General features: G+C 46.3%; 2 protein-coding genes across 4 annotated transcripts in view; one reads left to right on the top strand and one right to left on the bottom strand.

The window, feature by feature from the left end:
• Syn3 (synapsin III) overlaps positions 1 to 26,343 on the bottom strand; it is a 360,471-nt gene that overhangs the window by 188,259 nt on the left and 145,869 nt on the right. The gene's annotated exons all lie outside the window — the stretch shown is intronic.
• Timp3 (TIMP metallopeptidase inhibitor 3) overlaps positions 12,285 to 26,343 on the top strand; it is a 46,648-nt gene continuing 32,589 nt past the window's right edge. Inside the window, exon 1 of one of the 2 annotated variants that reach the window (XM_038314796.1) lies at positions 12,285 to 12,739. In XM_038314796.1, coding sequence (XP_038170724.1) covers positions 12,616 to 12,739 — 124 coding nt within the window. In that variant the 5' untranslated portion in view covers positions 12,285 to 12,615. Of the gene's footprint in view, positions 12,740 to 25,621; positions 25,718 to 26,343 lie in introns of those variants that run through there. The other variant, XM_038314797.1, reaches the window with a different exon arrangement.

The following is a 26,343-nucleotide window of genomic DNA, read 5'->3' as shown; positions in this document are numbered from 1 at the left end:
CTTCCACCATCTCAGAGGGCTGGCTTTCCTCTTGCAAAATTGTTTCTGAAAGGAACATTCCATGGCAAGAAGGAAAAGAGACAGGACTCCAGGCCTTCACACGCCTACACAAGAAGCTGGTTTCCCTCCGTCTGTGGGCCTGGAGGATGGTTCAGGTGGTTGTTTCTCCAATTTCTGGGAAGCCATTTGAATCTCCTACAGTAGGCAGGACTAGACGCTTCCTCAGTTAGCAGGTTTGGGAACCAAAGACCCACGAGGCAGAGGTGCCCTGTCTTAGCTCTCAATGGAGGCTATGATCACTAAGGTTTGTCTTGTCTTTCACTTCTGCCTTGATGACAGGTCTAAGTTGCCTGGCTGCTTCTCCTAGGGGTCCGTGATGTAGCATGGGGCTGCGTACGGGAAGAATGAGAGACAGCAGCATGTAGTATCCTCTCAGAGAAATGAGGACAAGTTGGCTGTAGTAAGCAGAGTATACTTGTTTTTGGAGCCTGGAAAGCTGCTTCTTCTAGATCTCAGAGGATGAAGTCCTGTGGACCCACAGGTCCCAAGGTTTCAGGAGAATTTGGGAGTGTAAAACTTTCTAAATGTCTATCAAAAAACAGTGCTGTGCTCAAACCAAATCAAGCCCTGAGGCTGTCAGATCAATTAAAACAATCAAAGAAACAAAACATCTGATTTAAAGAGAGCTTAAGAATGTTTACTACTGCCTCGACCACAGCTACTATTTACAACTACTCTCTGAACTCCACAGTTTCCAGGGGTTTCTGCATTCTAATTACTCTGTCTGGAGAGTGGGCTCTTCTAACCCTCATGAATCTTGCTCTTGGCATTCATATTCTGTGTAGTTCCCTTTTCTTGAGTGTGGAAGAAGTCTCTTGAGTGTGGCATGAACAGAATACAGCCAGGGTGACAAGATATACATGGTTATGTGAACATGATTGTAATGCCTGCCTTGGGAGAATTTCTTTCATGCTGGCTTTGAGGAAGGAGCTTGTCACACAGACAAGCTGTCTATGGAGATTCACATGGCAAAGGACCTCTGAGGCATGCCAGACCACAACCAAGGAGAAACTGGGTGTCTTAATTATTTTTCTATTATTGTAATAAAGCACAATGACCAAGACAACTTGTAAAAGAAAGCATTAAATTTGGCTTACAGCTTCAGAGGGTTGGAGTCCATGGTGGCATGTGAAGGAACAGCTAAGAGCTCAGATCTTGATCCACAACCATGAGGCAGAGAGAGAGAGCACTGGGAATAGCAGGAACCTTTCTAGACTTCAAAGCCCACTCCCCAGTGACACACCTTCTCTAACAAGGGCACACCTCCTAATCATTCCCAAATAGTTCCATCAGCTAGGGACCAAGTATTCAAATACATGAGTGTATGGGGCCCATTCTCATTCAAACCGTCGCACTGAGGAACTGAAAGTTGTCAACAAACACATGGGTAGGAAATAGATCCTTCTTCATTGGATTCCCACAGGGAATGGGAGCCCTGGGTACAACCATCTTGATTTTAGTCCTATAGAAGACCCAGTGAAGCAATGTCTGAACTTCTGACTCACAGAAATCAGAGGATAAAATACAATGTTGTAAACCACAAAGTTCCTGATACATTGCCACACAGCAACATGGAACTAGTCACAATGGGGGTTTGCCTCTTACCCACCAACTGTTGGAACTCTATAATGCATCCCTGGCTTGTGTGAGACCCAAATCCCTTGGTAGAAGAGCAAATCACAGCAAGCCTAAGCATATTGCAGGAGGTGTATCCTCAAAATAATGCCAACAATTTCCCCCTTAGTACAAGAGAATACATGCATGCAGATGGCTTTCACTGGCACAAATAGAGGTTTGAGCTCCTAGTGTATACAAGTCATGGGTCGAGACCACATGAGGTAGAAGAACTAAACACCCCCAGTCACTGGGAGTTGTGGGAAGATCTACTGGTTATGCCATAAACTTGGAATCCTCCTGTCTCAGCCTCAGGAGTAGTTGATAATACAGACATGGACCACTAGGCCTAGTTTCATCTAATTTTTAAATCCAATACTAAGTGGGTTCTTACTGTAGGATGTGATACACTGGCAGTATTAGAAAGGGAAACCTTATCACCTGAAATTCCTTATCATCCCTAGGTATCATTATTTATCATACCTTCCTTCTCAGGGGAATACACCTGGGTGCCTGTCCAGGGAAAGGGGAGAGATGTTGACACAAATTATGACCCCTTCACTTCCTCTCCCCTTTCCCCTAGCTAGATGCCAGCACCTCTACCCTGCCAAGGCATAGGCATCACAAGACTGCCAGGCCCCCACAAGTTGGCTCCAGCTCCAGGCCTCTGAGCTGCCTTCAAGTTACTGTAAAAATGCAAAGCATTCGAGCCATTTTAATGACTGGGAGTTGCATAAGCCAGAAACACGTTTGTTCAAAGGAACAACGGGCCAAAAGGAGAAAAAAAATATTTTCACCGTGCCCCAGGCTCTCCCCTCCTTCCTGTCACCAGCCTCCAATCACAGGCTCCCAGGTCTCAAACAGCACCTCAGGCGAATTCAGTCTCTTCTAGCGTGTGCTGATATGACATCAAATTCTTTATTTCCCTTGTAAATATTTGAAGCAGAAATATTTCCAGGCACCATCGAGCAGTTTGGAAAGTTACTGGTCATGCTTCTCTGGACAGACTGAATACTTCATTGGGCTCTATATCATACATGGAGAGAGCGTAGTGATAAAGCAGAGACCAGTGGGTAATGTGGGTCTCTTTGGGCACCAAGTCAGGGGGCTTTCTTCCTATAAAAGGAAGAAACCCAGTCACAGTATTCCAGCGATTCTCTAGTGTGGAAAAGAAATCCCTAGAGTGTTGCTGTGTGTTTAGAGAACCCTCCGATTCCTCTTGATTCTTCAGTAGCTCTGATCAGTTTGTTACCCCAGTGTGCTAAGGACATGCTGTGTATCAAGCATGGGATTATGTGCTCAGAACCGAAAACTCAATTAGCCCAAGACAATCCTGAATAAAGACGGGCAGGACCCAGCAGTATGGGTTGAATGTGAAATCTCCTACACAGGCTTGCCTATTTGAACCTTTTGTCCCCAGCAGGTAGCACTGTTTCAGGAGGTTGAGCAACCTGGGAGACATGGGGCCTACCTAGCAGAAGTGGATCACTGAAGGTAGGCCCTGCAGCTGATATCGGATCCTGGTTTTGCTCTAATCCCTTTGCTTCCCAATCCTCCAAAACATAACAAACCACACCACAAACTCCTATCATTGTGGAGAAAGTCTCTCAGAAACCATACCTTTTCTGCCTTGATGGACCCATGTCCCCTGAAATCCGAGGTCAAAACAAATCTTTCCTCATTTAAATTGTTTCTGCCAGGTACATGGTAAGGAAAAAAGTAATTAATAAACCTAGAGAGTGGCAATCCAAACACAGCGTGATAAGATTTACGTTGGGTCACCCTGAATGGATGCCATCCAGGTCAGGAGGGAGACAGCATTTGATGACAACCCTGACTGAATAATGTTGACAGCGGCTGTTCAATGATGCTAAGTTAGTCCCAAGCATTTCTAACACATCCTTTTGATGTCTCAGTTCATTTATTCACAACATCTCTCAGGTAGGGACTAATGTGATTCCAATATTACAGACAAGGACACTGAGGCACAAGAAGGTAAAACACAAGGGTTTTACTGCTAGGAAATAGCAACAGTGAACCTATGGACGAATATCCAACAAGTGGGTCTCTGAGCCAAGAAGCCCTGGTTTGTAGTGCTGACCAATTTCTGTGGTGTAGATACACCCATTACAGTCAGTTCCCAGTTACCTTGTGTTGTCACCGACTGCAGAACTGAGAAAACGCACAAGAGCAGAGCATTGTGTAATGCCACTACCACGTAGAGAAAAATCAATGGAAATAACTTCTGGAGTGTTTGCCTTGAGGCAGTAAAATGCATACACTCTTGTCTTCTGACATCTTGACTCATGATTTCATCTCTTTTTAACTTGAAGATGTTGGGGGAAACAATACTTTGCTCAGTAGAAACCATACTCCAGATTTTACATTTTTCATCATTTTCCTTAGAGCTACTGAAGTTCAGTAAGATTTTCTCTTGATATGCTGGGCATGAACAGTGAACACAAACCCTAACAGCCCCCCATCATGACAGTGAGCCACTAACTCTCTGCTATGTCTTTGTGACTCAGCTCCAGTGTTTGGTGGGTCAGGTATATTACATGCAGTTGGGATTATGACATTTTAAACTAATGATGAGTTTATTTGGATATATCCTCATTGTAAGTCAAGGAGTATCTGTGATTAGGAAGTGATGAAGTTTAATGTTAATTGCCCTTGCTTTGAATACAAGTTATTTAATTGTTGGTTTTTGCAATTACAATTTTAATCATGACTATGTTTTACAACTGACTCAGAGTACTCTAAAAAATGCAGCCATGGATTCTACTGAGCCAATGTCAAACAGCTCTGGCATACCCCAGGGACTCCAGAACCCCACTCTTCAGTTCCCCAACAAACATGAGGAGGATGGGTAAAAGAAGGAAAAATATCAGAGCAGTGAAAGACTCTGAAAAATGGCCTAAAAGATAGATATGAAAGAAAGAAAACTAATAGCAAAATGTCTTTATTGAGCCTCGGTTTCCTTGATTGGCATATAGCGATGGGGAGATGTCTCAAAAGACAAAGGGCTTGCTGTGTAAGTGTGGGTACCTAAAGTCAGAGCCCTAGCAGTAATGGAAGAAAGCTGGGCATGGCACAGGCCTGTAAGCTCAGTGCTGGGGAAACAGAGATAAACAGTTCACCGGCTGGCCAGCCCACTTGAATCAGGAAGCTCCGGGGCCAAGGAAAGACATGGTCTCAAGTTTAAAAGTAACAAAAGAATTCTTGTAACCGTGGGTCTCCATACCATGTGCAACACAGGGAGAGAGAGAGAGAGAGAGAGAGAGAGAGAGAGAGAGAGAGAGAGAGAGAGAGAGAGAGAGAGAGAGAGAGAGAGAGAGAGAGAGAGGGGACAAGTAAAATATTTATTATTTATGGTAGGGAAGAAGTTTATAAATAATGTTACCTCATGCCTACAACACACTTTATGAATGGCCTCTTGGGCAAATTCATTGTCATCAAGAATGTCTTGAGGGACACTGCTTTTAAACACAAGGCCCCATGGTCAAATTCAAAGAAATTTACATGACAGGCAAGAATGGGTTGTTCTTCTAGAAGCTTCAGTTTTAGATGTTTTGTTTCCATCAAAAGTACCTGCAAACAATTCAGAAGCCAAAGAATTTCAATATTTCCAGAGCCAAAAATGTCTGTGGAAAGATGAAGGCATGACGGATCTTAAGCAAAGGATTAAGAGCAGAATGACCGTAGTGGAGTTGTGAGTCCAGCACTCACCAGCAACCAGTGAGAGAGACTTTTAGCAGCAGACACTGCTTCTATCAGAAAGAAAATTAAAGGGGTGGTGTGCTGGCTTAGGGAGTAACTGCACTTGACAATAAGCTTGGCAAACTAAGTTTGATACCCAGGATCCATATGTTGGAAAGAGAGAACCAACTCCCATAGGTTATCCTCTGGTCACTACATGTGTGCTGCTGCACACAGGCATATGCACACAATAAATTAAAAAATATATAATTAAAAATAAATAAAATCTCAAAGGGTTTTGTCCAGAGGTTCTTCTTAGGATGACCTCAATCCATAATCTAATTTCTATATCCACCGACTCAACATGTTCCCCTGCTGAGGTGGCATGGGGCTCTCTTCAAGTATCAGAATAATGAGGGGTCCATTCGACGTGGGTTCTCAGCCTACCTGTCAATCATCAGTCTAGTAGGAGTAAGGGCAGTGAATTGGCTGTACCCATAAGACTGCTCACCTCTGGAAACCTCTCTGAGAATCTGATTTCAAGGAGTTGGCTCCTAGAACCTCCCAACGTGGATTTGTGATGGCAATACTGATACTACCCTACATATGTTTCCCTTCAAGTCATTGGTTAGTCTCTTCTTTCAGTATTTGCTAAGTGCCTACTGTGTGTAGGTGCTACATTGGGCATTTGAGAAGTATCCAGGTATGCTCGGCTCTAGGGAAGAATCAGGCATTATAACCACTAGGAACAGCAGAGAGTGAGAGGGGCCCAGATGGACAGCTGAACAACCCATTGCAAGTGGGGTCACAGAGGAAACAGGAGAATCAGCAGATGTTCAGAAGCTGGTGGCTCCAGCTGATTCACGGAAGATAAGGTGGAGGAGGGAGAGCAGGAGTCACAAAATGGTGTAAGATGGCACTGAAGTAACAGAGATGTAGGTCTGTCTGCAGCTGTGTAATTGTGGGGTGGCAGTCACATGATGTTCTACATGAATGATGTCACCTCTGGTTGCAGCCTGTTGTCATGGGACGAAGCAGGCCAAAGAGGAGCTTGTACATCTTTGGAGTTTAAGACTTCATTCGGAAAGACATGGGATGTGAATTGATCATTTGAAACAAAGCCTAGCATGATTTTTGAGATGATGGTGGGTAACCGCAAGGCAAGAGAGGAACTGGATAGAACAGGACTCTGGACAACAGGGCCAGTTATGGGGCTGTTGACACTGTCTGGAAAGACTCTCCAGGGTACAGTCAAGGGTGGGAACAGTGGGAGTGGGAAAGAGGGAGAGATGTCCCGTTCAAGACTCTCTAGGACATGGTGAATGGTGATGTCATTAGAGGGGATGAGTAATGCTGGAAGGGACAGAAGGAAGAAGACAGTGAGTTCAGGACAACTGGAGTCTGATTAGGTCATGGGATTTGCAAGTGCAATTGTCACAGGGGGGATGGACAGGAGGTCAGGAGACCAGAGGGACACTGCTACCTTGTCAATCTCATCTGGCTGCACGCTGCACATTGGCCAGTCAAGGCCAGGAGAGAAGATGGAATTCAGCAAGGTGGCAGGGGAGGCTAAAAGGGAAGGCAAAAATCCAAGTACAGAAAACCGAAGAGCGGGGAGTCTGCCACCGAGGGAGAAGGTACCTGAAGAGAGGTGGGAAGTGTCAGGCCAGGGACAGAGGAGTTTCCAAAGCCAGGTATCGAGAAATCTGTGACTCACAGTGTCACATAACCTTTGGGTTCTTCACCATAGGACAAGGCAGTTCCAGTTGTCAGATTCCACCAAGGTGAGCTCACAGTACTTCTGCAGAAACACGACCTCCAGCCCAGTGTGGTAGGAACCTGACCACGTATCCATCCTACCCTTTCTCTGAGCCCCAGCAGTGATGGTTGGCTGAGACAACCCTGTGTGGGGCTGAGCCCCATACCTTCAGAAAAGCCACTGAGGAGCTAGCTCCTTATTATTAACGGCAAAGTAAGGAACCCCAAAGTCATAAGGAACGCATTAAACCAGGCTTGTGGGGAAGTTCTCCACCACCTCACATTATCCTCTGCAAAAATAATCGACTGCCTGAACATACGGTCATTAAAAGAAAACCAAGAACTGGAATATTTAACTCTACTTCCCATTTCCCACCACCCCAGAAAACACAGGACACAAAATGTCTCTACCGCACACATGTGTTTTCTGGCTTAAAATTCCTGGGAATAGCTGTCTATGGAAAGAAATGCGAAAACCTCAACATTCACGTGAACACAGCCAGGGGTCTTCACTTCCCTGGCAGGGCTGGGGGTGGGGGAGCCGGGGTGAGGAACGCCCTCCAATTTTACTGCCCTGAAATTGATTCCAGATGGAAACCGGGAAAGGTGTTTACTCCCCGCTGGTACCAGACACAGAATGAAGTTGAAGCACCCACCTTCTTAGGATCCTAATTGCCCCATGTTGGGCAGCAGCTCTGCTGAGGGTCTGGCTACGGCTCCTGGTGATGGGTGGACCAGGGTGTCTGTTGCTTGGAAAAGGCTATTTTGAATATAATGACTTTCACATGGACTGCGGGTTTGGGGGAAGGCATTGTAACTAGGGTCTGGGGGGAGGAGGGAAGCTGAGGTACCTAGACTTGTCAGTACCTTCTCCGCGTTGAACTTCCGGAGCGCCACTTGGATGAGTAGCACTGAGCTGTGTTCCCAGACCTCCCCCATGGCCCCCAAATCAGTGATTCACAAGTAAGCCTCAGCCCAGGGGTAGAAGAACTTGGGCAGCTGTGAACCCAGACGGGATGCTGACTGAGAGCTTTGTGGCTATCATACGGGAAGGCTTCGCTTCACCCACTCGAGGTACCCGCACCCCACTGGCTGGTGCGGATCGGTCCCTCTCCAGGCTGAAGGCTCAGAGAGCCATGTTTTCTGGCTTACAGCGCCCTCTAGCATTAGTCAGTGGGATAAACTCAATGAGCTCCTCCAAGCTCAACACTGGGCTTCTGGACTAGTGCGGACATTTACATCCAATCAGCCTTAACTGAACTGAACCCCGTTGTCAAAGCTCTATCCTTAGGGGGCTTACACTTCAGGAAGGGAAACGGCCAGATGAACAACCACATTAGAGTCAGCTACACGCGGAAAGAACAGAATAAGGCGTGGTGGGGAATCCTATAAAAGGCCGAGGGGTGAAAGGGCATCAAAGTCCAGTAAATTTTGTTCCAGACCCTTTAATGCTTCCAATCCAAAAGAAAAACAGAAAGATGAGTTGGTAACTCTACTAGAAACAAGACCCCAAGTTTCCCCTCCTCTGTCATAATCACAATCTCCACTGGCATTCTTTGTTTTAAGCCCTGTGCCTTGGAAGACAGAGTAGGAAGGGAATGCAAAAAAAAAAAAAAAAAAAAAAAAAAAAAAAAAAAAAAAAAATGACCTAGAGGAGTGTGGTGGATGGCCTCAGTCTTGGGCATGTTTGTTTGGTGTCAAACCTGCTCACATGGTAAGATATATTTTTCCTACACAGCCATTCACCTCATTTTTGCAAATCCCCCAGGGAATAGTAGATTTTTTTTTTTAATCACTAAAGGGGCATCTGGCTGAGAGCATAAAGTTTAATTTTATATCAAATAAACATGGAGATTGGTGCCTGATCAAAGGAAGTGACTTGTTCACGTCCACTGAGTTGGAAGTGTGACTATTCAGCAACCATGTCTGTAACAGGTTTCTAAAAAGTTACCAGATAATAAGTTAGAAAGGGAAACACAAACACACGCAATAACCCGCTTAGTCACATAGCACTATATAATGCTGGTCAGCTCAGAAGGGTCTTTTGGTGTAGCCAAGAACTCCTAAGCAGTGTAGGTAGCTCTCAGTGAACCATCTGAGGGGTGTGGAAATACATTTATCACATGTGCTAGCCTGGGAGACTTAGCCATGTAAATGTGATGCAGGTAGAAGCCAAGGAATCATTGTTCACAGCATGAACTTGGCTCTGCCTGTAGCTGGCTGTGGGAAGCTAGGGAAGTTCTTTCCTCCATGAAGATGAGCAGTCTCTGAGCAACTGCGTATCTCCCTTACAAGTCCAAGCAAATGCCTCCTATAGGCTCTACCCTCTGAAATTCGATGCACAGGAAGTAGACAGGCCCTCGCCTTCCCTAGGAAACTTCCAACAGAGGGACCAGGTGAGCCTAGTAGGTTGAGAACAAGCTAGGTGCTGGTTGACGCTTCTTCGGCACACCCTAGATTTGTAAATCTGCCATTGTTCTCAGCTACCAGAAGAAAGCAGGAGAGCCATTATCTTCACTCTTACCCAAGCTCCAAGCCCACTCAATCTTGCCCACTAAACAGACTAGAAAAAGCAATCCTTACATATTATTAGTCTGGTGGATAACCTAATGTCCAGATTGATGACTACCTGCTTGCAAGACCCACATGAGGACTCAAGGAGCATCCTCTGTCTGGTTCCCAGGGTCATGACTAAGCTGATGTTGCAGAGGTGTAGAGAGAAGGTCATCTTAGTCCAGGCAGAAGAGAAGACTCCTGACCCAGAATGCTCTGTGTGTTCTTGGAAACCCCTAAATTCTGAGCAAGCCAAAGTAGAAGAATCAAGAGGAAATGAGCCTAAATTAGCACCTTTCAGGAAGGAAAATAATCCAAGGACACCTATACTTTGAGCAGGAAGTAGCTGTGGGAACAAGGCACACTTCAGATGGCCTCTCTGTGACATGTAGCAGAAAGAAGTTGCTTGGCACTTGTCTTGCATTCCAGAAAAGGCTCTCCCTTGGAGAAAAAGCAAATGGCATTTTGGACAAAATGGTCTTGTAATAGGAAAGCAGAGAAGAGAGGGCCTCTGGTCTGTAAGATGTTTATCCCAAGTGGATTTGTCTACAAGCTCTTCTAAAGCCTTCCACATGACTGGCATGGTGCAAGGTTCAGCCATTCTCTCAAATCCTACCAAGTATGCCCTCATTCAACCTAGTTCCTCAGAGTGGCCCCATAGCGTTCAAGGCTCAGGCCTCAAGTGGTCACTGGCTATATCCACAGTCAAGTCTCCTGGAATCTTCTGAGGGATAAAAGGCTTCATGGCCTAATAGCTCAGGCCTCCAAGTGTCAGGAAGGGAGATAATATAACCATATTTTGGGAGATGGGGCTAGAACAATAAGGGGGCCATGGCACCATGGAACAGAATGAAGGAGGTGGGGGCTTTCAGAGCTGATTGGGGAGAAGACAGAAAGATATGGGAGCTGGGTCCTCTTCTCTATAGTTAGAATGCTTGGAAGAGTTTACAGAACATTCTTGGAAGCATTTGGGAGGCTGAGGCAGGAGGGTTGAAGAGTTCAAAGCCAGCCTAGACTACATAATAAGAGCCTGCCTCAAAATAACAGCAGTGCCCACACCAATAAAAGATACAAAATAGTCTAACAAGGGAAGTACAATCAAAAATAATGTTATCACAATACTATCGGTTCTGTCATTAAAGAGTCTCTTGGTGACAGTCCAAGGGGTTCTCTTGCATTTTCCATTTTTTGTTGCAACTCTTCAAAACACACAGCACCTTCAAAACCGGATAGAACATAGGCAGGAAAGAAAGGGAGATTGCAATAAGAACCCTGTCAGTTAGATGGAACTGCTGCTAAGTCCAGGGGCTTCTGTCTCTTTTGTATGAGCAGGCAGTGAGAGAGTGTGACAGGAGCGCCCCCTTTCTGGGCCTGTTTCCTCAGCTAGAAGGTGCACATGACACCTGTTCTTGCTTTTCTTACTAGAAGGAATAGAGAATGGGAATCCTGCTTTTAAAAACATATAGCATAGGTCAGGTGTGGTGCTGCATCTCCGTCACGAGCAGTGGGGAGCCCAAGGCAGGAGGACCTTGGTTTCAAGGTCAGCCTGGACTCCTCTCAAAAAGACAGAGCAACAATAGTGTGTGCATACCACACATGCACATATCACAATCAAGAGGCCACTTAAAATGAGGTGGTAATAACATTACCAGTATTCTTCTGCTACAGTTAGTTATCCAGGATCCGGGATAGTTTTTTTTTTTTTTTCCAGGATCTGGTTTTATTCTACTTTTGGATCGCTTAACTTCAAAGTTCCTTGCTGAAGGAAGGACTGCTGTTTGACACCAGTGAGACGTGCTTTCATACTCCCCGTTTATTCTATATTCTGTCCTTCAAAGGCGAGCCAAGCCTTTCCACTTGCTCGTCTCCTTGCATGATGTCAGCTCAGAGAACTCTTCTCCTACTGTCCCACAGAAAGCAACGCCCTCTTAGTCATTCTGACCTAGGTCTGTATCTATTCTAGCTTCCTCGTAGCTCTAGTACAATCACCCTGGCTGCAAGGGCTTTGCTTGGTGTCCAGAACAGCGTTTGGTGAATGATTCCACTGTTCCTTTTACCCCCAGTGACAACTACCAGTTCCAAAAGGCAGAGGGGTGGTGGGGGTGCTGAGAAAATGTCATCTACCCAGGTGTTTCCTCTTACTTTCTGCTCTCTCTAGGCAAGGTAGGAAGGTGAAATTTTCTTCGAGGCTTCCTTCTAGACTTTTTCCAGGAGGCAGGATCAAGGACTCCACAGCGCGGGGCCACCTGGGTCCTATGGAAGGAAGGGACTGTGCTGCCTCGCTGAGTGGCTGGGAGTGGAGACTTGTTTGGGTCGAAGGAGCTCGGGAGTGCCGGTGGGCGTAGGGCAATGGGGCCGTGGGGCGCCGCTGCAGCGCACACTGTCCCAGGACGCGCCCAGCCCACCCACTCAAGTGCCCACAACCGCATTATTCCCTATAAGGATCTGAACAGTCCGGGCCGGCCCCTCCCTGTCGCCCCGCGCCCCCCGGCCCCGCCCCCTTTTTGGAGGGCCGATGAGGTAATGCGGCGCTGCCATTGGTCGGAGGGGGCGGCCCCCGAGCTCCCGAGGGGCTGGGTCCCCCTTGTGCCCCTATATCACTCTGCAGCCCTGGACTCTGCGCACAGTGGGCAGCAGGCAGCCACCAGCACCGGGAAGCTTCTTCTCCCGCTTCTCCGCTCTGGTTCCGGATCCTTCTCCCGGAGGCCACTCACTGGCTCTGCGGACGCGTGTTCCAGCCACCCAACGCCAGTTCGCGGAGTCCCAACCCCGTGCCGCTGAGCTACTTGGAGGACACTTTCCCGGAGCTCAAAGTTGCCCAGCGTGCACGGTCAGACCTGGCGAGTGAGCTCGGACTGCAGTATCCGCGCCAGCACTCGGCAACTTTGGAGAGAAGAGCAGCCGTCCCCGCAGCGGACAGCAGCAGCTACGATGATGACTCCCTGGCTTGGGCTTGTCGTGCTCCTGGGCTGCTGGAGCCTTGGGCACTGGGGCGCCGAGGCGTGCACATGTTCGCCTAGCCATCCCCAGGATGCCTTCTGCAACTCCGACATAGGTAAGCGCTTTAGGAGGCACCAAGCAAGCTGCGTGCCGTAGCAGGCTACTCGGATTCCCTGGGCAGGGACTCTGTGTGGGGAGATGCCTTTTAGAGGGAACCCAAGCAGTGTCCTAGTGGTCTCTGGCCTGCAGGAGTGAACGTGGTCCCTGCTTGACATCTAGAAAATTTCCCCATTGACTCTTGAAGGGAAAAGAGCTGGAGGAGAAGGGTGGGAGAAGGTTCTGAAAAGTTGGAACGCTAACTGGAGTGCTGGGAGCTCGAGTACTCTTTACAAGAAGTTGCCAACTTGTGCGGGTGGAGTTGGGAGAGAAAACTAGCTTTCAGAGATTGCTTATCGCCCGCGCCCTTGAACTTTATTTTTTTTTTTCCTTGAGATTCAACCAGCGTAGCTTCAGGCTCTCCCAGCAAGTGCTGGGGCTTCTTGCCTGCCAAGTTTGGGTGGCTAGAAAGGGGGGCGGGGGAAAAAACCCACACAGAAGAAAACTGTAGGTTTGACTCCCTCCCTGGGAGAACTGCATCTGAGTGAGTGTGGATAGGTGGCTTGAGGTGACTGTAGGGAATCACATAGCTGTGAAAATTCACAGGAAGGTTATTTTTATTATTTTTTTTTCTTTCTTGAATGTATGCGAGGAGGGAGAGTGAGCAACGGAGAAAGCAGATTTGTCATCAAAAGAACAAAGATGCCAAGGGTCTCATCACTTGTGATGTGATAACTGTCTCAAAGAGACTGTTTGCTGATTAGAGACTTGATAAGAAGCAGAGCCCACTGTCCAGATGGCCTGAAGAGTGCTGGGGACACGTGTTTGGAGGGGCCCCAAGTGAAGTGGAAACTAGAAAATCTCCCTTTTCTCCAGCCCCTAAAGCACTGGGTCCAATGTCCCTGCTGTGAGTTTGCAGGGCAGGGGTGGGACACGAGGCCGTCCTTGGCCTGTGTCAATTCAGAGGTGAAGAATGGGGCATGTGTGTTTAAAGTATGGTCATGAAGGAGAAGGAAATTTTCCACTGGGTCTCTGGTGAGGGATTCCACTCTGCAAGTGTTTTGTGGTGAGAAGAGAGAGGAGTGGTGACCTGGCAGGGGAAGCAACTGAGGTTGGAGAGGGGCCAGGCCAGCCTTGGGGGAAATCTGGGAGGTGGCTATGGTGGCCAGGTCAGTGGACTTGGCAGCCCAGGGTGTTTGTGTGACCTGCAGTCACCCTTGATGGAGGTTTCCTGGGACCTGCAGGAACACACCCTTCCCGGGTCCTTGGGATTGCTAGGAAGCATCCTTTGGATTGCTGGAGAGGCCTGGGAAGGTTTTCTCCTTTCTCCTGAGTGTGGTCCCCACCCAGATTCCTCTCAACTTTTCTCTGCTCTCACCAGCCCAGTGACATTCCCAGCTAGTTGGTGCCAAGTTCTGGTTTTGCTCAGCCTAGAACATGCTCCTAGTCTGTGAGCTAGCAGGTGGAATCGGGGTGTTCATTTCTGCTTTACAGTGTGTGTGTGTTCAGTTTTGTAGTATGTATAGGGGAGAGAGGAATCTCATCTCTATCCCAGGTACCTATAGCCCAGAGGTTTCTACACTCAAGTTCATGGGAAAGTGGCAACATGAGCTGGTAAATCCTGTTCCCAGTGGGCTTTTCTGGAATCAGCTCATTGCTTCCTTAAGGACCCTACTGTATGTGGGGACTGATGAAGCTTCTTGTAATTTCTATGGCTTTATTCAAGAAACAGCTTCCTCCTCTTAGTACACTTCCCAGAGAAAAGTTGGATTGCTAAGAAATATGCCAAATCCAGAACAGTATAGTATAGCAAAAAGGAAAAGAGAGAGAGAGAGAAAGAAAAACCATTGCTCTGGCAGGGATCCAGACTCACTTAGCCTTTAGCTTGGTGCACTGCACAAGGGATGAGATAATGCTTTTAAAAATGGGAGGTGTGGGTGTGGGCCTGCTGGCTTGTTGACCTGCGGCCTGACAGCAGTAGACACTCTATGGCCTCCAGTAGATGGCTCCCAACTGTCCTCTGAACGCCGGAGCCTTCTAAGTATGCTCAAGAGAGCCTGCCACCTTCCTCTTCTAGAACCTTCCTGCATGGATTTCTCTCATCTTGGCCGGATGCCATGTTGCCAGGGAAGGGCACAGCATGTCTGGCTTAGCCCTTCATAAGCCTCCATCACCACCCCACAATGGCCTTCCCTCTCCTGTCTCTTTACCCATGGGTGTCTCTTTTTCCCTTTCTTCTCCAGAGCCCAGGGGACTGGCACAACCTTTTGGGTGAGGAGGACTTAAAAGGTGTTTCCATGGCAACTGCAGGCCCTGCACCCTATCAAAGTGTTTAGGAGAATATACTACATGGAGGCTTATCAGATACTCGGTGGGGCAAAGAAAGGGACTTGGCAGCCGTCACCTCACTTGGGGCCCTCTCCCTACCAGGCATTGCCCCTGAAACTCCTTCAAAACATTGACTCAGAAAGGACGGGGCGGGTGCTGGGAATGAAGGAGGTAGCCCTGGCTAGGCTGATCTTGCTCTGGCAGCCTTAGTTCAGAAAAGGATGGGTAACGCTTATAGTGTTCTGAACATTGGAGTGGGGTGGCGTGTGTGTGTGTGTGTGTGTGTGTGTGTGTGAGTAGTAGAGGGAATTCTGCTTCAGAAGGTCAGACCCTTCTCCCTGTCTTCATTCACAAGAAAGTGGTATTGGTGGGGGTGGAAGGGTGTCAGGGCTGCCTCTCGGCCTGGGAGGAGTAGCTGCCAGCCTTGGAGAATAGCCCTGATATCACTGAGTTGTTTTGACGTGGGTTCCTTCAGCATCATATCTGAAGTAATATTAGTAAAGAAGCGTTTTTAGAGAAACCCGATCTATACCCTCTCATTCCCACATGCAAGTAAATGCAAAGAAAATTAAATTACGTGACTTTGGAGAAGGGCCAACCACCTAGTGGTGTGTGTGTATGTGTGTGTGTGTACACGTGTGACTATGCGTACCATGTGTACCAAGGCTAATAGTATCTTGGGAAGCCTGGTCAGAGGGGGACGGCTGTTGGGCAAGAGGAAGAAAGAAAGGACAGGCAGCTTTCAGACCTGTGCTAGTGTGCAAACACTTCAAAGATGTTACCTTAACTTCTCAGCAACCTTAAGTGTGGGTGTTGCATCCATTTCTCAGATGGTAAATACTGAGGCCAAACAAGGTTATGTTTATACAAGGCCACCCTGCAGTGGGGAGGCGTGGAGTTAGTCAGTCACAACTATGACATTTTCCAACTCTCCTTGACCCCTTGACATCCTAAGGCAAGAATGTGCCCCTAGAATCGAAAGGGAAGGAACAGAGATGGTGTTTTCATCTAGATTAGGAAAGTTTTTCGCAGAACTTCGAAGGCAGCTAAAATGGCCAGGGGCTTTAATTAAGTATCGTTTGCCAAGGAAGAATTAATTATTGTTTATAACAGAACAAAAAAAATGAAGAAAATCCCTATGTTCTTTGGTTGTTAGAACCAGAAAAGATTCTCAAAATCATTAGGCTGAGTTGAAAAAGTGACTGGCTGTGTCACTGAGGCCAGCGAGCAATGAGGCTGCTATAAACCCAACTGATTTGTGGGAGACAGTTAGGGGTTCCCAGAGGAGGCGCATGCATGAGGCATGAGCCAGGGAAGAAATCTGCAGACTGGGTTCCTGGTAGATGCAGCAGGTGCCCACGGGTCTGTCCCACCCCATTCCATGGACAGATAAGACCAGAATGTGGCCGGGAAGGGGCTGTGGTTCTGCTGGAATAGCAGGAACGACTGAGCTCAGTCGCCGAATGGCACATTCCAACAGGTTCATTAGTGAAAAACAAAACAACACAATTCGAGTCACTTCTGTCCTTTACCACTTCAGCCTGTACGGATACGAAGGCTCCTTCTTCCCGCCTTCCGCACAGTCAGCTCCTGGGTGGTCTAGAGGGGCCGTGTGGGATGGTGGCAGGGCCTTGGGGCAGGGCACAGCTGGGCTCAAATCCTCCCCCAGGGTCTTGTTGGCTTTGTGTTGAGGCATTTATTTAGTGGGTCTGCTTAGCCTTCACTCTCCTCATTATAAAAAGACAGAAGGAATTTGTACCTTTTCAGACCATTTCTATTCATGCTTTTAAACTTAAAGTTACAATGATGAATGTATCTTATTCTCTTTTTCTGTATGTCATTTATCCATTCATTTCTGTCCACATATATGCCTACTATCTATTGTCTTTTATCACTGATCTTTCTGTCTTATTTCTATCTATCTATCTATCTATCTATCCATCTATCTATCTATCTATCATCTATCTATCTATCTGTCTATCTATCATTATCTTCTGTCATCTATTTATCTATCACCTATCTATCATTTCTTCATCCATCCACCTATATAAAAATCAGAGAAAGTTCTTTTGGATCACTGCCTCAATCAATGCTACTTCCTTCTATTTTATGTCACCTGTAGAAAATGTACGAAGGTTTTCCTCCATTAAAAACTTGAAGAATTAGACAAGTAAATACTGAAATGCCCTTAGTGCTGCTTTCATTCACTAGTGTGCACCAGAGAGTTAAAATAGTGATTACTGTGTGCTAGGCACCATTCTAAATAATTAATATGCATTAGCTTAGTCAAGTCTCTCAGCAGTCCTAAAAGACAGATGATGAACTGTTGCCATCTTCACTGAAGAAACTGAAGCTCAGAAAAAATTAGGTAACTTGTCCAATGCTATATCTGGTAAATAACATAACCTAGTATTTAAACCGATGGAGCTCACCTCTAAGGTATATCCAACTATACTATGTAATATGTATGCTACTATAAGTGATGATATTACTATGATAATCTAATATCCCTATGAATCTACCTTCATTTATTTAGATATCTCCTCTTCATGGATATTTATGCTTCTAACAATGTCTCATCCTTAGAAGGGTGTTGGAACAAGCAGTCATGATATTGTCTTATGCTCTGTGCATGGGTGTTTATCTATGGCAAGTGTTTCTCTATGGATGTGTTGGATGGAAGTAGGGCACTGTGTGTTTTGGTGTTTGCTGCAATCTACGCTCCGCAGCTGCGTGTTGACTGTACTTTTTAAATGTGCAGCTGGAGGGATGGGGGATGGGCATGGAGGCGATGTCCCAATGCTGTGTTAAGGATACATTCAGGCTTCTCTCAAATGGAAAACAATTTCAGACATTTTCTTGGTATTCTGAGGACTTCTGCTCTTGGACAGCCTTTTTATCTTCTTGAAAGGGAACAAAATTAAGGCCACTTAGGCCAAGTTAATGGGATCATTTTTATATCAAGAATAGGCCTTAAGTGGTAGGACAGTCACAGCCCTCGGCTGGCTCTTCTGGACTACTCTAGTCAGAGATGGCTGTGGGGTTTTGCTTTTATAATAAGTAGAGTGCTTTTCATTATCTAAACTTGTTTGGCCTTTGGTTTTTGCATGAACTCAGGTTCAAAAGTGTATGTGTGAAACTCAGGCACAGGGTTCTGTCTCCTTGTTGAGCTCAGGGCGGCAGTGAGAAGACATCTATGATCTCTTTGTTCTCTCCTGCACTCATTACTGCATCTGGATAGTGCTTGGATGGGAGCAGTAAGATGGCCACGAGGATGGAAGTGAATAGCTGAGGCCAAGGCAGAGTGGTTGCCAGAGAAAGACCTGGGGTCTTGACATCATGATACCTTTTAAAGAATGAATTCCACTGCCCTTATTGAAATTCTTCAGTGGGTTAATGGGAGAAAGTACAATAAAATGGCTTTTATGAGGACCAATAACAGGCCCCACCCACTTCTTCACTGGTCCTTCCTGCTCTAGAAAATCCTGTTTTCTGCCTGGCTCTTGACCCATGCTGTGCACATCCTCATGAACTTGTCATATTCTGGGCCTCTCTTGGTCCCATTTTTCTACCATTGTACGGGTGCAGAAGATCCCTCCCATCTCACCTAGAGTTCAAACCAGCTGCAGCATGACACCATTTCTGCTGAAAGCCAGCTCCTCTGAAATCACATGAGGCATGACCAGAGGGCATCATTCCAAAGCCAGAACCACATTCCTGCTGTGTATTACCCTGAAAGGGAGGCACTAGCCCTACCATCTAGTGGAAAGAACACTACAGTATCCTCCTAATCAGACCTTCATCGGGCGGGCTGGCAATTACATTCCACAGCACTGGGCTGAGCTCCTTCCTCGCATACCAGTTATTTGTAATGTGGGGGCTTCCCTTCCCCAACACCCACTCAGTAGCTTCAGGCTAAAGAGGGAACACTATCTACCTATGATCACACCATCACAGTGCAGCCCGAAGCTACATCCCCAAAGCCTGTGTTCGGGATCATTCTTTCCTGTAGACTTAGGGCCCCTTCTCCTATAGGCTGAGGACCACAACACTCCAGAACTGGGAGGTTCTTCTCCTTTTGCAAGTTTTGGTGCGTTGGTCTCTGACTCACTGTTGGGACGCTCAGGGCAGTTCCTTCACCAGTCTCTTGGGCCCCTGCCTTTCCTCCTGTCTTCAATTTCGTTTTAGCATTAGTTTTTTGGGGCTCCCAATGGAACCAAGCCTCAGAAAAAATTTCTGATTCCCAACCCAGCACTCTAGTCTTTGCCTCAACTGTCTCTATTCTGCTCAATATCGAAAAATGTTTTTAAATCCATTTTTCCTTCAGCAGGTTCTGTTTTTGGAGAGTCATCACAACTTCATTCCTTTCAACAAACACATTAAAACAGAAAATTGCCACAATGCTAGCAGTTATGAGTTGGATATCTTGGCTGATACTAATTAATTGCAGCCCAAAGTCAGGATGCTTGGGTTCTCCTGTACCTGGCATTTTGGGGTGGCCTACTGAATGTGAAAAGGGCTTATGGGCTTAGTAAGTAACTGCCCGTGTCACCTCTCCAACATTAATTACTCCTGATGACCAGGGTTGGTAGAGAAGCAAGTTGCTCCTGTGTCCCATGGGTTTGGATACCCTTGAAGGATGTGGCCTGGGTCTAGCAGCTTGTTTGCGTGCAACACCTTTAGCACAACAGACTAAGCCTTCAAAGGGACTTACTAAATAGTGTATGGCAGAAGTCTGTAAGATGTCTCCAAACTGTGATGGGACTAAGGGGACTTTTTGCCTGTTTGCTTAATAAATGTGTCTGGAGCTGCAGGGGCACCTGGAGAAACCTTCTGTAGGGTTGAGACAATCTGGCTGCCACAGAAGTAATATTCTATACTGTACAGCACTGCCCCAGATGCAGGTCTTATTTAATGTCACCTATTTCTTATCACCTAGCTGTGCCATTCACATCTGGGACACTAGGGACTTCCACTATCACCGGGTTTGTCCAACCTGCCAGAAGAAGAAATGGTAGGAGAAGAAAATGAGGTGAGGTAAAATTCACCTAGTGGAAAACACTCTGGAGTGATGGAGGGTGAAGGTGCAGGATTGCAGGGAAAGTTCTGATCTGATCTAGAAGTACAGATCTTCAATATTACAGGGGGTTAGTCTCCTCATTCCACCCTCTGCCTGGGCAGCTCTGATCCTCCCAGGAGTGGAAGCCTTGACCCAGGCAAACTGGGCACCTGCAGAGAAGTCTGTTGAATTGGTCCCTGAGAGACCCAGGTTAGGACATGGGAAGTGGCAAGTGCAGAAGACTATGTAGGTATGGTTTCATCTGTCAAGAGGACTACCTTCTGACCTAGACCTCATCACTGAGGGTAGACCCATGGCTTTTTAGTTCTCGAGAATATTGGCTCTTGTGAGATCTGCTTAGAAAGTTCTTTGACCCAGTTATCTCATCTGTGAAATTGGGGAGAACAGGGGTTGGTGGTTCCATGAAATAACTCATAGCAAATGTGTAGCACAGAATCTCCTGTAAAGACTGTGTGTGGGGATAGGTGAGGGGGGGGGATCCTGTCTGTCTGTTATGTATGTATACCAGTGTTCTCATTGTCTTCTTACTGGGAAAGTGGGACTCTGATGGGTGATGGGATATTTTCATTGTCACATACAGATAGCTGAGTTTCAAAACCATGGTTGATAACTCTCCCTTATCCCAAATTCAGTGTTCTCTACTTCCCTAATGGCCTCTGACGGGACACAGATAACAAAGCTCCCTTACACTGGTCCCATGATGTTAGCTTTCATTCTTCAAAGGAGTCGGAAAGCAGGGTGGTAGAAGAGTCACTGTTCCCATTTGATGGCTGTCAGTATTGAGAATTGGTGTGGTAGGGCAGCTTCACAGTATAGCAGATGTACTGGGAGTAATCCCATGCCTTCTGAAGGGCAAGTCCAATGCAGTGCTCTTCAAGGATCAGGGGTTGCCCTTGCCCATTTAGACTCTTAAGTACATTTCCTTCTGATAGGCAGAAAAAAGTAGGAGATAATGGGGCAGCCAAAGGGAGGGCCCTGGAAACTGGTGATACTAAATTTGGTTGGCAAGTCACAACTTCCTGTCTCTGCTCTGCTTGGGTCTAGTGAGGCAATGCCTTCTTCTATATGCTGATGTAGAGAAACCTTAGGTCTGAGGTCTACTTCAAGTTTATCCCTGACTCTGAAATTACCTTGGTGATATGACCTTCCCCAGGCACTGATCTCTTACCTGGAAAGGTGATGCTGACTGTGTGTATCTGCTCTTTTGCACATAGGTGTTACTGCCTCTGGTGCATCAGTATTCGAGGTCAGTTTCCCTTGGAGAGGGCTGTCTAGTGGAGTTCAGGACTGAACACTGAGTACCACCAGTGACAGTCTTAGAAGGGAACTTCATCAGAAATATGGTCTGTCAAGATTAGAGCAGGATTTCTGTTGGTGTGAACGTGGTGAGGATTCTGCCTGAACATTTCTAATGAGCTCAGTGACCTAAGCAACTAGCAGACTTCCGGTTGGAACACAGCTGGTTTACCACAGCAGCCTTGTCGACTTAGCTTAAGGCTAGAATTCAGAACTGAGGTCACTTCAGGGTCTGTCACTGACTGCTGGCGGGCAGGTAAAAAGGCTCTGCTGCAGAAAGGACTTTTCCCACTAGAAGACTAGCTTAGACATATGCCTTTAATTGAAAGTGGCATTATCTCATATAATCCTATTCACTCCACTAGAGAGAGCTGGAAGTCCCAGGTCAACCATGTGACCATTGAGCAATTCCACTCTACTTTCTTCTCTAATGATGACAGGCACCCAAAGGACTAAGATCTGTGATAATCCTAACATGGAGCTGTCTGGAGGACAGTTCAGGACAGATGCTCACGATGCGGAAGAGCCTATGTCTGTGGTGGGTGGGTCCCTTCTTAACCCATTATCTTCCAGCTTGGGTTTCTTAAATTAGTTCAGGTCACAAACTCTGATTCCTACAGGGACTGGCCAGAAAAGGAAGGTATCTGCATATCAAATGCATGAGTCTATTACTCATTTCAACCAAACATATAAGGTTCTCCAGTCTCTGTTTTCCCATGTTTGTCCCCAAATACATATGGATAGCTTTGAATTCCTCCTCTTTGCCTTGGTATCAGCGGGGCAATGGAGAATGGTGGCAAATGTGGTGAACTGAAAAAATCCATGTCCCTTGGGATGAGATGTCTAGGTTCTTATCATAAGCTAGAAACCCAAAGTGTTAGTGTGAAACTTTAGTTTTTTAAGGGTCAGTATAATGAAAAAGAACAGATGTGTGCTCAGGTGTGTACACACATGCAGGTGTGTGTATCACACATGCACACACATACCTGCACACACAGATTCATCTGTAAAGGTTCTGGTGTTAGATGGCCTGGCTTAAATCTTGATGTCATTACTTGTTGGTTACATGTCTTAGGCAAGTCAGCCCCTCTTACGCTAGCTTATCCTATCTGTAACTCTGAATTTACAAGAAAACCTTTAGCTTCATAGGGTTGGGGGAAGATTCATGGAGATAATGGAAATAACAGACTTGGCTCACTATTTAGCCTGTAGTGAAGGCTTGGTAAATACCAATCCCCCATGATTATGACATGGTCTTATTGCCTTCCTTACATGGGAACTGGGTCTTACTCACTGGGTCACAGCCTGATGTTAGTATGCACATAGTGAAGACATCATGAATGAATGAGGATGTTTGAAATACAACAGCATCCAGCCTTTCTAGGCAATAGTGTCCTCAGTTTAGGGTTAGCAGGGAAAAGAGAGAATATCAGTTTTTGCTGTTTTGGGCATTGGGCAGCCCAATAAGAAACAGCTGCTGTGTTAAACAGCAGTGATCAACTTGGGAAACACAACAGAGGGGCTGGGAAATGGCCCAGTCAGTAACGAGCTTCTGTGGAAGCACAGATTCCCAGAACCCGCATAGAAATCAGTGCTATTGTGATCTTCAAATTCCAGAACTGACACAGACAGAAAGATGCCTGGGGCTGCTGACCAGCCTGTGCAGACTAGCCAGCGAGCTCCAGGTTCAGCAAGAGAACGTGTCTCAAAAAATGAGGTGGGTAGTGATTGAGGAAGACATCCAGAATTTACTTCTGGCTTACACACACACACACACACACACACACACACACAGAGAGAGATATAGACATACAGATACACACACACACACACACACACACAGAGATATTATAGACATACAGATACACACACACACACACACACAAAGATAGATGAAAAACAAAGGGGCCATTTGGAGCTCAGATGCTGAGGTGGTGCCAGCACCAAGGGTGTTTTGGCAGATTAATGGGTTTTATATATCTAGGGTTTTAAGCCACAGGAGATTCCTAGAGATTCCTAGAACTTAATGCTCCACCTGACTCCCTATTTTTTTAATTTAACCCTAAATAGTTTACATTCCCCTGGGTCTCACTCTGAGAAGCTTCATAGCAGTAAGTCCCAAGCAGAGAGAAATCTTCATCCATCCTGAGGCAGGGACATGGAGAGTCACCCATACTGTTTAAAGCTTTCTCACAGTAGATACATTATAAAAAGAAAGAAGGAAGTGATAGTCCATTTAATCCTGTACTTACCTAATGTATCCAAAGTACGATCATCTTATCACGTAATCAATTTTCAAATGACTTCCGAGATTTCCCAGTTTTCAGTGAATGTTTTAACATGCACAGTGTGTTTTATGTTCAGCACATATCAATTGCAAGTGGCAGCGCTTCGGTTACTCTAGCAGCCGCCCCTGGATAGGGACCACCATGCCAACAGAACAGCACCAGCCAAGGTACTGTTTGAATATAAGGCATCTTTTCCAGCTGCCTCCCTTGATTGGCAGGTTGCATGCAGGGATGCAGAGTTCAGGGTGCACCTGGGCTAACTACAGAGGCTACTGATTCAACTTGGCCACAAGAGACTAGGGGCCATGAAGGTCTTAGGGTAGGAAACTCATGTCCTGTCTGATCATTTAGAAGCTATATGACCCACTTCTCGCATTTGACTAATGGGAAAACTAGGTCAACTGAGGTGGAACAATTTAGCTTTAGAGATAGATCTGGAATAAAAATGATATTTAACAATATTAATGTATCAATTCATTTTCATGTGCTAAGATTTCCTCATGCTTTATCACTTTTACAACCCTGAGAAGTTGGGACTTTTATTTCTGTGCTGCAGATGAGGTCACTGGAGCCAGAAGAGTTAATTATCAAAGCCACAGGTGTTCTAATACCTCCATACTTATGCATATAAATTCTATTATTAGCTGTAAACTTATATGTTCAGAATTAATATTGCTGTCATCATTATCCTACTTTATAGATGGGAATACTGAGGATGGGCAAGGCTTGATAGATATCTTTGTTAATCCTGAAAATCATGAAAGACACTTCCACAATTTTGAGCCAGTTTTGAAGGAAGCTTTAATTAAATAATGGTCAGGAAGATGAACTCTGGTGAGGTCCATCCCTGGGTTCTCAGGGAATGACTGAGTCCTGTTTTAGCAAAGCTCACGATTCACTGCAATTCCCATCATGTCCAATCAGAGGCAAGCATATATCCTGTTGTGTTTCCTGCCTATATCCAATCATGCACATTGGGTGTAGTTGGTTCAAACAAACTCATTTAGGGGAGTGAACACATGTGGCTGGTTAGCTTCCAACAACAATGGCTCTCAGCTTTCCAGGAAATCATTTTGGGCAAGTGGGGCTTACAGGTTAATTTTGGCCCTTATTTACATTTTGATACTCTACACATTGCTGTGTGTGGATGTTTGAGCTGAGCTCTTAACTATTCCATCCTCCCGGTTGTGCCATTCTTGCTTCATACATTTCCCCCACTCTGAGTTCTAGGGACAAGAAGAACTGGGGGGGGGGCTGGTGGGGGCAGATCTGACTTCCTGGACTGTTTGAAGGGCCCAGGCAAAGCAGGTACCTCTGCTTGGCTGGTTCCCCAGGTTGCCTGGGCTCAGAGAGACCAAATGTGTGGCCAAGTTCAGCAGGGTGGGAAGCACACTTCTCCGTCCTGCCTGTGCTGTTGGGGCAGCTGGGTGAGGTCAGCATATCAAGTTGGAAGGTATGTGTCTAATTGCAAAGGGGGAGGTGGAATGGATTAACACTCCTGAAATAGACGTCGGAAAGCTAAGAATAGCCCTGCTGCCTGGAAATCGCTTGGTATTCCTGACTATAGGCCATCATACTCAGTAGCTGCTCAATAAATGTGGGTGAACATTCAAATACTAAAACTGGGTCAGTGTAGGGGTATTATGACAGTAACACTGTGATCTGTATATAAAAAAGAAGTTCTGCCCAGGATTACCTGGGTTTCATGCAGGCTGAAACTCTTCGCTAACCAACTCTATTTGCTAACTCTGGTTGTCATTACATCAACTGTTTAATTTTTCACAGCAGCTTACACTTTGGACACCATGCAAATCAAGTTCAAAGTGCTTTTGGCCTTGCTTCTGGCACGCTTCCAGCTACCCTTTAAGGTTAAAAACAGGAGAATGACCCTCCCTGCAAGTTACCAAGAGTTTGGGCTTGGTGTGGTTAGCACACACCTGCAATCCTAGCACTCCTGAGGCTGAGGCAGGAGGATCATGAGTTCCAGACCAGCCTGAACTACACAGTGAGTTCTAGCCCAGCTTGGGTTGCATAGTATGATCCCTGCTTTCCCTGCTCCCCGAAAGACTTTGCTGTTCTACGAGCAGTTTGCAGAATCCTGTTCCTTGTAGCTTCCTAATGTCCCATCAGACCTGGAGCAGCCTCTGAAGCTCCAGGACCCTTCCTGAAACTGACCCACTGTCTGACTCAGAAGAGTGGAGGTGGCCGTACTGGCAGAACTCCAACTCTCTTTGTAGGTCATCATGTAAGCAGTGCGGACAGGAGCAGACAAGACTTCCTGAGCTGTGGGAAGCTTTAAATCAACCCTGTTTCCCAAGGTGTTTCTCAACCCCAGCAATGCTCTTTGTAAAGCTGTTTATTCTGGTGCCTCCTGGGAGAGGCACATGATCATTAGCATAGTAAAGGCCAGGAGAAGTCCTGCTGCCTGAGAACCAGCTGGGTTTAAGCCAGTAACCCATAAACCCCTCTGGCCAAGGTACTGAGGTTTCCCAAGGGTACTGCCCAGGTGAAGAAGAAAGGTTAATTTCACCCTCTTGCCTGCCTCAAGACAACCTATCTTGAGGTTGATAAGTGGCTGGAGAAAATAAGAAGTATCACTTTTAGCTCACATATTGCAAGGGAAGTAGCGCA

Source organism: Arvicola amphibius, chromosome 17 (genome assembly GCF_903992535.2).
Source record: "Arvicola amphibius chromosome 17, mArvAmp1.2, whole genome shotgun sequence".
NCBI lineage: Eukaryota > Metazoa > Chordata > Mammalia > Rodentia > Cricetidae > Arvicola > Arvicola amphibius.
Note: the sequence above shows the minus strand (reverse complement) of the source record. Positions and strands in the feature narration are given on the sequence as shown.